This window comes from Talpa europaea (assembly GCF_964194135.1).
Source record: "Talpa europaea genome assembly, chromosome: 11".
Lineage (NCBI taxonomy): Eukaryota > Metazoa > Chordata > Mammalia > Eulipotyphla > Talpidae > Talpa > Talpa europaea.
Genome location: NC_140078.1, coordinates 98845973 through 98860538, shown reverse-complemented (window position 1 = coordinate 98860538; position 14566 = coordinate 98845973). Strand labels below are relative to the sequence as shown.

The 14566-nt window shown below is 38.3% G+C and overlaps 1 protein-coding gene across 1 annotated transcript in view; it reads left to right on the top strand.

Annotated features, from left to right (window-relative positions):
* Positions 1–14566, top strand: part of PPARG (peroxisome proliferator activated receptor gamma) — a 66457-nt gene that overhangs the window by 24710 nt on the left and 27181 nt on the right. Inside the window, exon 4 of the mRNA XM_084248115.1 lies at positions 7034–7172. Within this exon, the coding sequence (XP_084104241.1) occupies positions 7034–7172 (139 nt within the window). The remainder of the gene's footprint in view (positions 1–7033; positions 7173–14566) is intronic.

Sequence of the window (14566 nt, the reverse complement as noted above, 5' to 3'; positions counted from 1 at the left end):
CTGTGGTTTCTGATTCCAGCATGTTTGAGTTACATATTATGAACAGGCCAAAAAATAATGACTATTTTGGAAAGAAGATACAATTTGTCTTCATCTCCTTTCTTTGAGAAAAGGGTACTTTGGGAAGCTCAAACATTTAGTAACATTCTTCCCAGTTATTAAGAAAATATTAATCCACGCATTTTAGTATGTGTTTTTTAAAAATAATCAATTCTGACATACTCCATGAGTGAAATAATAATAGAATAGTATTTACTATCTATTCCATGATTCAGGATAAGTTTTTATCTCATAAAATATTTACTTATCCCATAAAATAAATGCTACTCATGTAAGGTCAGATTTAATTCTCAATTGAAATTTTTATTCATAATAAGCAGCAGTAAGGTGAGCATTGGAACATCCAGGTTTGTAGCTAGATGATGAGCCAAAAAAGGGAAACTAATATTTACTGGATTTCTACTATGTACCAATTATTGTGTGAGGTGCTTTTACATGTACCAATTTTTTTCTCTAACATTTTATTAACATGGACAAAAGCATAGTGCAATAGTTGACTTTGTTTTTTATTGTTCTTTTCTTTCAATAGAACTATTATTTATATTTTGTTACATGAATGTACACATACACACAGGTAAACCCATTTTGCGGTGGACGGGGTTTATGTCATTTGAAGGCAAATTGAAGATTTCATGTCGTTACTCTTATTACATGTACCATTTCTTAACCACAGTCTTTTGTCTTCTAAAAAAAAAAATGATGGTATTAAATTAGATGGTCACTAAAGGCTCTTAGATTCAAAGTTTATAATGCTAAAGGAATCTAATAGAATGGAAAGGAACAAGCTGTACTCACCTATGCCACTTGCCCAGAGTCACTAGCCAGTCACATAAGCACTCAAATCTCAGTCACTTCACATATGAAATTACTTGTTGGATTATTCGTCCAACTTCTCATTCAACAATGAGGCCTAAAATTCCAAAAGGTGTCTTTGAAGAAACATTAGCAGATGTTTTCATTTAAACTAAATGAAAGCCCACTCATCCTGTGATTAGGGCAGGCTGAGCTATCTGTGATATTACGTGAAATTACTACATACCACCAGTTATTGAAGATCTGAGTGAATAGTGAGAGCACCTCGTTTTACTGAGTTAGAGTAATATAATTTTTTGAGTGAATAAAATGTCACCAAATTCTGAGAAATACATGAAGAAAACACTCAGTTTTGGTCTTCCTGGTAATTTCTGTTAATAGGCAAGTAAATAAAAACAGTATGATTGGTTAATTTTCCACAGGTATCATTTTTCATGGGCTACTAAAGCACTCGAGAAACTGGACAGTGTAAGCAAATAGTTCCTCTGAGTCTCTGTGGTTGAGGGTTGAGACGACTGGGAGCAGCCGAAAGTGGAAAGACAGGAACACTGCCTGTAGCCGCCTTGGGAATGAAAGCTTAGTTCTGAGGACATGGAAGCAAGTGGCAAATGTACAGTGAAGAAGGAGAAGATCCAAGTGACTTTGCCTCAGCAACAGAAGAGGCAGGAGGTAGAAACTGAGAGTAAACACTTAATAAAACCTGAAGCACTCAGGGGAGTCCTCAATCTACCTTAGATAAACAAACAAATAAAAATAATAGATGAAAACTGAGAAAGCACTGATAACTGATCTGTAGCAAACCACCAAAAATATGAATTCACACCTCCTACACTGAATACAAAGAAAGCAATGCTAACCTTGAGTGGGTAAATAAGCATATATTCATTTCAAAGATAAGAATAAGAAAAATGTTAGTGGAATAATATAATTTGACTTCTCCAAGTATGAGTCATCAGTTTTTTCAATATGGCCCAGGGACCTCAAGGAGTCCCTAGATCCTTTCGAGACACCCATGAGGTTGAAACTATTTTCAAAATAATACTAAACTGTTAGTTTCACTCTCATTCTCTCCAGAGTGCCAAAGGAGTGTTCAGAAGCTACATGACATGGGATAATAGCAGAGCTTTGATAGCTAGTGGACTCTCTGCCTGTATGTTTTTGTACATAATAATTTCTCAGATTCAATTTCTGGTCTGATAAATGGCAGTAGGTATAAGCTACAGAAACAAAAGTTTTTTGGAGTCCTCAATTTTTCAGAGAAGAGAGGAGAGCTAGAAACCAAAAGGTGTGAGAAACCACTGTTTTAAGGCAGAGTGCTGCCATTCTGCGGCTAAATTAGACCAGGGACTTTCAGTAATAAAAGCTATCTCTTAGCTTATCAAGAATAGTCAATGAAAAGACAGAAAAATGAGATTAGCAGGTTGTGGTTTTGGAGGGGTGCGTGGACAGTTTGTTGGGGATTTCAGTAGAGTATAAGATAAACCCATCATTAAAATACAGTTGACTGCAAATCTGCAGGCTAATTTATGGATTAAAAAAAACTAGTTATATTGCTTAAGATAACTGTCACTAGGTCTTCTTAAACAATTTAACAACCACGAAACAGATTTATATTAATGACCCTTACCAAAATTCAGTCAAACAGATAGAAATGAAAAGATTGACTTTTATATTATAGGAAAATAGTGGCAGATTCTTGGGGGTGTTAATTTTGTAGATAAAGTGACCATAAAATCCTGGGGCTACTGAAAGGTATACAAACCTTAGAACTTGCAGAAGTCCTAACTATTGCTTACAAACTGAACATTGAACTTTTTCTCTTGTTGGCTTCTTATTTTTGTATCTTTAAGGAAAGATCATTTTAGAACCATAGACTAATCTAAGGCTAGAGTCAATCCGGTCTACCATACAATACAGTGTAATCTGCTTTCTACATTGGACCCTCTCTCAGGAAGGGCTTGAATTGATTCCTGCCTCCCAGTGGCAGCTCATTGACTCACTCTCTGAAGCAGATCATTTCCTGGGAAAGCTGGATGCAGGCCCCACACTGGCTTTTAATCTCCTTGTAAAATTAGCAATCCCTTTCTTAGGTATCATTGTGCCTGAAGTTTTGTTAAAAGTGGAGCAGTTAAGAGAAAGCAAAAAAAGCAAAAAAAGAAACATCACCTTCTCACAGACAAATGCCAAAGACTTTAGAATAAATACGTGCACAAAGCAATTTTCTGAAATGGCAACTGGTGCATCTTTTTTTTTTTTTTTTAAAGATTTATTTATTTATACAAGCACTGGGTACAGTCAGAAGCGCAGAAGGGTGAGAGAATTCACCAGAGCCAGAGCGGGGAACAGAACAGGCAGACTGACTGAAATACACTGCTGAGGGTAACAGCGGGCGCGGCAGGAGAGGTCTGCGCACCATGTGGGACACTTGCAGGCCCCCGGGGATTGAATCGGGGCTGCATAGGCTGCAGGCAGCTCTGCAGCCCAGCGCTCAACCGCTGCGCCACCAGGGAGGCCCACAACTGATGCATCTTAATCACCAATTCAGACTCCACGATAACCCAAAGCGCAAGTTCTTGAAATTGCACATTGTTTTGTGGACTCTGAAGTAATAATTAGGAATGTTGTTCAAGAGTGTTTCTTTATTAGTCATAGGACGAAACTTAAGAGAAGTCAGTTAATTCTTCAAATCAGTGAATAATTTTCAGAAAAACACTGGGTAATAGATGCTATCTCCTTCTCTAGATTTCTTGGAATAGTCAAATGATAAAGAAATATTAGATTATAATGGCCTTAGTGCTAAGAAAAAAAAGTAAAAGCAGGTTCTAAACTGTATGCAATAGTCTGTATATACTTGGTACTAGACTTTATGCATACATACAGTGCCTGTGAGAATAATTATGCTTTAACATCAAAAGACCCTGAGTCATGACAAACATAGGATAAAAAGCCAAAGTGATACACTTTGAAAGACATTATGAATCAAAATCAAATTTTGCATTATAAGGTAAATGTAAATAATAAAAAGCCCCGCTCTTTAGCCATGTCCAATAACTGAGTACTCTGGGACCAACCCCAGGGTCAGCTAGCCGAGCAACACTGTCAACCAGTAATACTGGTTTAAAAAAAAAAAAAAAGTGAAAATCAGAATACCATCAAGCAACATATGCTATTACAATCATAAAAATTAAAACAAAATTTTTCATCAGCCCTTATCAGTGAGAACAGTTCTATGTACTGGCCTTCTATTAATCAATGAAAAAAACATAGCATTTTAATATTCTAAGGTCCTCAGTCCCTTTGAGAATTAAATAGGCTTTAACTTCTAGCTGATCCTACATAGGACATTGTCTTTGAAATATTTGCTGACCTCATGAGAGATAGAGAAAAAAACTATCCAAAGCAACAAGAGTAGCAAAACAAACAAAACCAATGTCATGAGCTGTGAGCTGCATAAAGGGTAGGGTTTTCCTCAAGCTAGATGTCCAAAGGAGTCCTGAAGTGCAACATTGCCCCAAAGTCAAAGACCTCAATACTTGTGAAGTCTTTCAAAAGTATTATCAGTGTTCAGAGTCCTCAGAAAAGGAAGGGCAACTGAGTGATAGCTGTTATAGCTTTTGTGGGTTTTTTTTTTTGTTTGTTTGTTTGTTTTAAAAGACTTATTTATTTATTCATTTATTTATTTATTTATTTATTTATTTATTTATTTATACAAGCGCTGGGTACAGTCAGAAGTGAGGGAGGGTGAGAGAACTCACCAGAGCCAGAGCGGGGAGCAGAGCAGGCAGAAGGACCGAAGTACACTGCTGAGGGGAGCAGCAGGCGGCAGGAGAGGTCTGTGCACCATGTGGGACCCTCCTCCGGTGGCCTGGGAGCAGCCAGGGATCGAGCTGGTGCTGCAGAGGCTGCAGGCAGCCTTGCAACCCAGCACTCAACTGCTGCGCCACTGGGGGTGCCCATGAGTGATAGCTTTTGAATTGAGCCAGGATTCTCTAGAGAATGATTATAATCCAGTGGCAACCATAGCTTTCAACAGAAGCATCTGCAAATTCACTTTGGAGGGTAATTCCCAATTTACACCCTATAGGAATCTTACAGTTTAAGGTAAAAAAATGAGATCAGAGTATCAGCACATACATAAGAAGGCAATCAACGTGAATGACATTCATCAGAGATAAGCTAACAAAAACGAATTTAATGCCCTCTCCTCCACCCAAGGAGAACAGACATTGGGGTTGCCTGATACAGAATGTAGAACAGCTATATACAAATTGTTTAAAGAAAGAGCAGAATCACAGTAATGAACAAGCAACAACAGACTTTGAGGAGTGACCATGCAGATTTGAAAACAAACCAAGGGAAACTTCTAAAAGTGAAAAATATAATTATTGAAATAAAAATTCAATGGAAGGTTTAGGTAGCATACTGGGCACAGCGGAAGAAAAAATTACTGAACTGGAAGATATATACAAAGAAATTACTGAGGATGAGACCAACAATGTCTTAAAGAATAATGTCCCATTCAGAATCTGCTATAATTTAAGCCTCTTTTAGTTCTTGAAGGATTCATAGCGTCTTTAAATATTAATAGGTTATGTTTTCTTCACTGATGAGGGTAGAAGAATAGTACACAGAACTTTCCTCTCTGATGAACTTTGGTGAGAAATGTTTGCTTTTTACTTTTGCCATTGTAATTATATGCTTTTGTAGCTATTCTGATTTTTTACTCTTGTAGCCAATATTAGTGAGTAATTATGACAATAAAATATAAAATATAAAAGAGAAGCTCAAAAATAAGACTAGATTAAGAAGGTCTAACACTTATCTAACTGGCATCCCAGAACTGATGAACAGGGGCATGATGTAGATAACAATGTCTAAGAAGACAAACTAAAGGAAATCCATGCCTGGAACACTGCAGTAAAACTGAAGAATACTAACAACAGAGGGCAGATACAGGCCATAGTATCAAATAGGGTGGGAATCCCTTAAAAATTGAAGGTACTGAGAGAAATGGCCAAATGTATTTTTAGAGGAGGAGCCTTCCACCTGATAAAAGAAGTCAAGAGAGATGGATTTGGCTTGAGAAAACTGAGAGGATGGAGTTATATCAACTGAGATGGAAGAAGTTGTAGATGAAATAAGCTTATAGGCTAAGATCAGGATCTCAGCAGTAGACATGCTGGGTTTGGAGATGGTGACTAGATTTCCAAGTGAAGATGTCAAGTAAGCAGTAGAACATATTTGTCTAAATTAAACTATAGAAATCTGGATAAAGGCAAAATGCATGTCAGTGGCAGAACCAACTGTAGGCCAGTGCTTTTTGTACCAGAGTCAGATAAATTTGAAAGAATTAAGAATTGAGTTTCATTAAGATGAACCCAATAGGAATGCTTTGAACCAAAATATGAAGTTAGAAAACCTTTCTAATTAAAAAAATTTTTGAGGTCTTTCAAAAGTATTTAACAGTAACAGTCCAGTTATTCTGAAATCAACTTATTTGCTATTTTGGGATAGTAGTTGATTTTCTGAGGACTTATGTATTACCTTTCATGTCATTTCCTATTATCTCTCTCTCTGTGTAGGTTATAGTGACTAAGGGGCATTCCTTCCACTGCATAAATAAATGAAATGAATTCTATAGGAAATTATGCAACATAGAGAATTCCAAAAAATGAACCACATGTGGATTTTTCTTGGCCCTGATCATGTTTTTGAATGAAATGATTATAACTTTGCCAAACTGCTTAGCACAATTATAAAGGCTGGGGCATGCTGTTGGAATGAGTTGCAGAGAGTCTGAACTGATTACATGGTATTTTATTTGCATTACATTAAACCCAGAGCACTTCTTAGTGCATGCTGAGCTCCAAGGGTAGAGCCCAGATATGTTGAATGAATGACATCAGTTGGCTGTAGTCATTGCCTAAGAAAGCACACTGGAGACCCTCTGGTTCTTTATTTTATAGCAAAGAAACTGAGCTCCAGAGAGGTTGTGTGACTTGTGTAAAGTCAGCAGTGATAGACTGTGTCAAGCAATGACCTTTCCTGATACCCGGGCCAATGTAACTTCAGCCCTAGGTGGCTGCTTCCGTGTAACCATTTTAAACACAGTCCAACAGAGACTTAAAATTGGCTTTTTTCTTTCCATCTCCCTTTGCAGGGTTTCTTCCGGAGGACAATCAGATTGAAGCTTATTTATGATAGGTGTGATCTGAACTGTCGGATCCACAAAAAAAGTAGAAATAAATGTCAGTACTGTCGGTTTCAGAAATGCCTTGCCGTGGGGATGTCTCATAATGGTAAGTGAACGCTTAGCACCACATACTTACTGCTCTTGTCACGGCTGCCAGAGCAGACATTAGGTCTGCTGCAGGAAATACATACTGTTTTTCCACAAAAGACCACACTCAGACTATTGCATGCTGATAAAACATTTCTCCATTAGGTCAGCATTTTAAAACTTTTAGTACAGATCCTTCGCTGTGGTTTTGTCTTGCTTTGTTTTGGGGCATCTGCCATGATGGAAGAAAAAAAATAGCATTAAAAGCAAAATTTTGCTGTAAGTGTTTTAGTAGGTTCTACTTTAAAATATAAGAGAGAATTCTGGATATGTAACTTTATGTGACCTCTCCAAATTTAGATTTATGTGCTTATTTTTCCCTCTTCCTATGCAAAAATGATTAGGGCACTATCCTCAACACTATGTTGTGGATAAAGCAAATAGTTTTAAAGTTCCCCAAGACTCCAGTATTCATAAAAATGCCAAGAGAGTAAAACTGTCTACTTTGTAAGCCTTTATCTAAAACCTTCTAGCTTATGCTGTTTAGTGTTGAGTTAAGGGAAAGAATGGAGAAGACTACATTTCTATGAGCTGTCGAACTAAGTAAAATCATGGAAGTTGGGTCTATTGGAAGAAAAGTTCTTCATCATCATTTGACTCTGGTTGACTAATTCATGAAGCTAAGTTTAGATATTACTTCACCATACTGTTAGTTCTTTCAAAACATTGTTTTGGGCTCAAGAAATACAAAATGCAATGAGATCAAATTCAATCCAAAGTCTCATTTCCTTGGCTCTCCTATTTTTTCTTTGTTCTGCCTCCACCTCTCTCAAAACTGATCTGTTAAGAAAATAATCTTTGAAGTCAGTCTTCATCGATAAGGACTCTAAGGCATCTGTGAAAATTACATTTTCTATCACGCTTATGTTTGGATTTCACAGTAAAAATTATCAAGCTATTTGGAGATCACTGATTGATATGCTACCCTTAAAAGTAGTTTATAAGATTATATTAATATCATGAACATGGGGTCATTTCCTTTAAGGGCAAAAACATTTTGAATAGATGTATCAGCTAAACTGGACAAGATGGAAATTTGGTCCAATTTTCCTCGACAATTGATCACATCTGCTGTGTCACAGTATATGATGCAGTCACTGGTTGCAAAATACTTTGCTGGTATAAATCCATCCATTTTCTTTTCATTTCAGACCTCATAAAACATAAGGGCACATTGTTTTAAAGTCAAGGGTTATATTTTAGGTGATGCAATCAAGTTGCAATAAGCTTATTTTATTTATATGAAGAAATCTTTGACTTTGAGGTCATTACCCCTAAGGTAGCCTAGAAGAGCACGCCAGCCCTGCTTGCACATGTTCATTGTTTAAGGCAACTAATATTTAAAGCCCAACCATATATAGTATTGATAATATAAGTTTCTCTTCCCAGAAAAGTTCAAAAGAAAACAACCATGAACTTGATAATAAGGTCATCTTTTGACTTCATGTGGCAATAAATTTCTATTTAGTGAGAGGAGCAGTCTTGAAATGTTCATTTAGCTCTTTCTGCAAAGGTTAAAAAAAATTAAATTTTCTGGCATCAAAGACTTAGGCATTTGACATTAACAGGCTTGCAAACCTGACTCAGTAATCCCTTCTCAGAGGATTTGATGGGACTGTGTTTGCTCCCCAGAAAAAGAAAACATCCATTTGACCTATACCCAAGAAAGGAAACTCAATATCTAGGTTTTGATTTGTGTTGCCTGTTATCCTGCTAACATTTCCAAATACAAAGTTCTCTGAGAGTTTGTGATAACTGTCCAAAGTTCATTGTTTTGGCCAATGTGAGGCCCACAGAATGAGATTTCCATTCATTTAGAATGCATTTTTATTAGTGTTTTATATGAATGGACCAAGAATCATGCCAAAACCAGCACATGCCATCTTCAGCACACACGAGAAGAGATAATTTTTACTCCATTCTGTGTTACTTCTGTTTCTACTCCAGCTGATGTATCTAGCTTCTTCTTTACCCACTCCCAGCTTTGAAGGAGACTTCTGAAATAACCTTCAAGCAACCCTGAATCCCGGGGAAAGCTTGTTGGAGAATCACTGAAATCAATGATTGCCAAGTCCATTCAGCTTTGGAAATTCTGTGATTCTGTGTAAAACAAGCCACCTCGCTGAGTTTTTTTCACCTTTCCACCAAATTGTTCTGTATCTTACAATGTCAAACTTCCCAAGTATATATACATGTTGATTTTCAACAATGAATACCTGAAACTTATCTAATCTTATAATGCACTGTTACTTCAATCTCAAAATTAAAAAAGGAATTTTAACTAGTGAGTATTTCATATGTTGAGTTGCTTTTCATGTATGAACCAAATAATAAAATAGTAACTGTAGGCTATCATTTAAAATAATTGTCTGAAGCAAAGAATTGATTTAGGTTGTTTTCCCTATATTACTGAGTCCTGAATACAAATTATATTTTTCATAAATATAAAAATTAGTAAAATGTCAGTTGCTGACTAGGATGTCCTATTACATAAAAGATGTTTTTTTTTTCTTCAGTTAAAGAAAAAAGAGAGAGAGCTGACAGCTTTCAAAATAATTTCTCAGCAGCTTCATAAAAATCCACAAAAATGGTTTTACAAATGTTTGTGCCACTCAGTGTTTTCCAGGTCGTTCTCTCCTTCCTTGTAAACAAGCTCTATTGTATATTGAAAAAGAAGAGAGCCTGAGCGACGAGCAAATTGAACATTCAACATAGGACGTTTTCTTTCTTTAGTCTTCCGTGTAGTATAAGGAAAATTACCCAGATGTTAGCTCTCAAAAATTCAACAGTAAAAAGTCCTGAATATCATGAATACACGCGGTGGCTGTGGTACCCAAGCCCCTGACCTTGGTGATGCCCCAGCTCATGCCCCCTCCTCCAGCCACCCTTTCTCCACTGACATGTCAGGCAACTGTGTCTTCTGCAAAATGCCCGCAATGGAATCCCTCTGGGCCTCTGTTACGTCCTGCGGCTCCCTGTCAAAATTTTGCCTGGCATTCAGATGTCCTCTCCTCCGTAAGATTTTTCTAATGCCCCCTCTTCCTCTTTATACCTTTCTGACACCATACTTAATCTTATAAAGCAAGGGAGTGATCTGAGTTATATCACCAAAAACTAAAACACTGACAGCAGTGAACAGGATCACTTAGAGAAGGGAAATCAGAGGAATTCACCAGGCCAATGCACTGTTATGAGCTAAGGCATTGGGAGGGGTGAGGAGAAATGAATTGAGAGAAATGGCAGAGCAGTGACCCGTGACTACAAGCCTCTGAGAGCAGAGATCTCGTCTAGTTTGGGCAATAGAATGAATTAACCCAGAAGAAAACAGAAAGAGGAGGGAGTTTGGAAGCAAAATTGAAAGTTCCAGTTTATAGTGCACTGGTGTTGCAGCATTCATGTATGACAGAATCTAGGGAGAAGTGGAAAAATAAAGATCCATGTCTCAGGAAAGAATGAGCAAGTTCTCTGCACATTTTGTGAGAGAGAAGATCAGACTCAGAACAAAAGAATGAAAGTGAAGGAAGAGGGACTTGCAGGCAGAAAAATAGGACCAGAAAAGCAGAAACCAGCCTGAGAAATTTTTCAAGGGTGGAGAAGTTCAATCAACAATGTTAAAGGGGGTGGGGAGTTGGCGGAACACTAGCAAGATCAAGTGAGATGACAGTTAGAAGAGTCCCCTAGATCTGGCTGTGAGAAAAGCATTAGGGACTTTTAAGAGCAACATTTCGGTGCACTTGAATGGGGCAAAAGCTAGAATGGTGGGTTGAGAGGTAAATAGTTGGTGGCAGAGAGAGAAGACAACACTGTCAGCAGCTCCAGTGGTGGAGGAAAGATAACTTGAAGGGGTAACATTAAGGTGGGAGCCTTCAGCACCCACTTGTTGGTAAGAAAGGATCCAGGACAGCAAGGATTTGGCCCCTGCTAGACGCAGGCTTCCGGCCTTTGGATCCCGGCCCCGTCCAGCCAGCACTGCATCTGCCAGGTGTTCGGTGGATGAATGAAGTGGTGTCAGGTGAGACTGCAGGAATGGGAGATTGAGTCAGAGGTGAGACAGGGACATTTTGCTCATCTCTACTTTGGACAGAGGTTTAAATGTCCTCTACAGATAGTGTGGAGAAGGCCTGCCCTGCCTGAAAATAGCTTAATACTGGCACTAAGGCTGCTCCTTGTTTTGCTTTAGAGGAGGCTAGAAAATGATGGTTATTTCATTGCCCAATCCTGCAAAACCTCAAAATGCACAGTGGAAAAACATAACTTATTGGCAATAGCTATAGAAAAAGCAGTAGTGTCATGTCAATCTTGTTTATGTGATAAGACTTTTGCAAAATAAACTTGTTAAAAGTTGAAAACTGACCATGAGACAGAGACTGATGTGATCACCAGTGTACCCCTTAGATGTTGGGGGGCAGAACTGTTTTTGACGATACTCAATTTATTCCTTCCTTTTTTACAAAAATTTAAATATTGTTTTGAAAATCTGCTTTAAAATCTTGGTAAAGAAGTAGCATTTGTCTTTAAAGTTCCTATAGCTAAGTAGGTGTTTTTAGAACTTGTCACTCAGAAACATGAGTTGGTTGTCAGCTCTCTGTCCAGTAGAAGTATATTTAAATATTCCATGGGCTTGAGTCTTGTGTGATCACTCACTCCGTACTAAGTACACAACGTTGACTGTCATGTGCTGGTAATGAGAAGCATTCAGCTCAGAAAGAATATATTATATGAAGGTATGCTGCTGTGCTCTCTCAGCAATTAATGAGCCTCTACCAAACCTATTCTTCCTGAAGGGTGCATGCTGATTCTGTTATTAACTTAACTTAAACTAATAAAAGGTTATTGAGCACTTACTTACCCTATTCCAGTCACCATTTTAAGATTTTTACATATAGTAAGTCTTTTCATCTTCACATTCACCATACAATAGGTCCTGTTATTATCATTCTCATTTTATAGCTGGAGTATTGACTTTTTGAACCAAGATACTTGAACTATCTGTAGATGGTTAGTAATCCTGAATAGGACTCTGAATGCCAATGTTTTAGAAGTTACTGTGCATAACAGGTGCTTAGTCTCCAAAACAGAATGTGCCCTTTTGTTTTTTTTCCCCAAAGCAGCTAAGACTGGATAAATATTACTTCAAAACAGAGAGAGCATAGCGTGTTTCCCAGTACTATGTGTCACAGATTTGTGACACACATTTTAGAAGCAAATTTGGAGTTAAAAGAAGGAATCTTGGATATCTTCTTTTCTTAATCCCCCATCCTGGAAACAAAGCAATCGAAGAGCAGGTAACTCGGCCACTGACCTCGTTTTCCACTGAACTCACACTAGAAAGTAGACTTGTGGCTCCTTCGAGGGCGGAGTTCATTTCACTCCCTTCCAGTGAGTCTTGGTGGAACACAGGGCATTTTCCTTTTGCCTTTTAAGCAGTGTTAGAAAAATGAGAAGGATGTAATTGTCTGTGGACACACTCAGCCTTTATATTTCTGGCCCCCCATCTAGAACATTCTCTTGTATTTCTAAGCTCTAACTTCAGTCTTATGGAAAGCAGCAAGCCAAAGGGAGGATCGCTCCCTCTTCTTGGTTCTCAGACTCTCCACCAATGTATGGACAGTGAAGATCAAGAATTACTTACTGACAAACCCCATTCCCTAAACAAATGGATGGCAGAGAGATGGGAGAGATTTTCTGGGGTCATTCTTTATGGGGAGGCACCAGGGTTGCCATCCTGGTCTGTAATTCATAGCAACTGTTGCCCAGACCCCTTCATCCACAAGTAACAAAAGCTGCGTTTGTTAAGTGTGCGCTGTGTGCCAACCACTGTGGTCAGCACTTCCTGTGCTTCCTGTCTCACACCTTACATGAGGCAGGTTAGTGTTGCTATGTTGCATTCAAGAGCAACAAAATGAAATTGGCTTTTTCTCCCTTAACTTGCATACACACAAGAAATTGTCTTTGCAACTTCAGATTTCTGTATGCTTTATGCAGATTTAGTTCAACCAAAGGGATGTATTCTTCATTCCTTTTGTTGAATCTTGGGTGTGTAAAAATGCTAAAACCGCCTATATAATAGTTGCATTTAACAAGACAGAATATTTGTTAAAATTTAGCCTTTGGGGAAAATTTCCATTTGTAAAAGCTCACATTTTATTTAGACTATAATAAAAAATGCTTTTGCTTAATTATCTCCTAGTTCTACAGTGATAGTTTAGAGTTGGTTTTTATTGTTTTTTGTTAGTTATGGAAAAGCATGAATAACAAATGTAACAAGTGGCTGCCTTGAGCTGTTTACCTTTTTTTGACTACCTATTAAGAAAAAAGTGCTGTCCTGGGCATGTGAACATTTGTGTATAATTAATTTATTACCTGTGAGAGTGTAATCAGAGCCTGGAACAATGTCTGGCACATAGTAGGTGCTCAATAACTGTTCACTGAGTGCAGCGACAGTACTGCGTGTGCTATTAAATAACTAAAGTCAAAAAGTAGCAGATGCCTGGTGATTCCAGCCACAAAAATCTCTCTCTTTTATTTATAGAACTGATTTTTGACAAGTTTTACACCAAAATTTCTTCTACTTTTAACTTGCCATAATTCTTACCAGGTGCTTTCTCTCATGATTATGCGCCCAAACTCCCCAGTATACATACTATCTCATTTTCTGTTTTTTAATCTAATTGCGTGTAATTTAACTCATGAACATGTATTGCATACCTACTGTGTATATTTGTTGCAGCCAGGAACAAAGAAGAGAAAACCTGGTACTTGTGTCGTTAGCAATCTAGTAGAACAGCCCACATGCACAGCTGATACAGCCACACCACAGAAGCCCGACACTTAGCAAGTTTTTTCTAAACTGTCCAAACCCAACTTTTTGGTACATTTCTAATTGGGTGTGGGGGGTTATAGCAAAATATATCAAACGATGCCAGGGTGCTCTCACTTCCCTCTCTGCCTCACTCCCTCCCCGACCAAAACTACTGATGGACAAGCAGGACATACAAGGAAGCAAGAGGCTGCAGCACATCACAGGAAAGGGGTCCCAGGGAATCTGCTGTCTGGTTTTCTCTACAAGGACTGAGTACAGGCAGAGCATTACCCTAGAGCCAAGGATACAAAGCGAGCAAGACTCCGTCTTCGCAGAGGTCACATGGGGGAGAAGAGGGAGCATTGAGGTTCAGAACTGACATGAGGGCTGGGAGGTGTGAGATCTTGTCCCGTGGGACCTAGACACAGCTCAGGGCAGAGGGGTGGGTGGCTGAGATCAGGACATGAGTAGCTGTTGCCCGTCCCTGTGGAGCTAAAAAGAAAGAGAAGGGGGGAGAGTGAGTGGGGAGGCAAGAACTATCAACCCCAAAT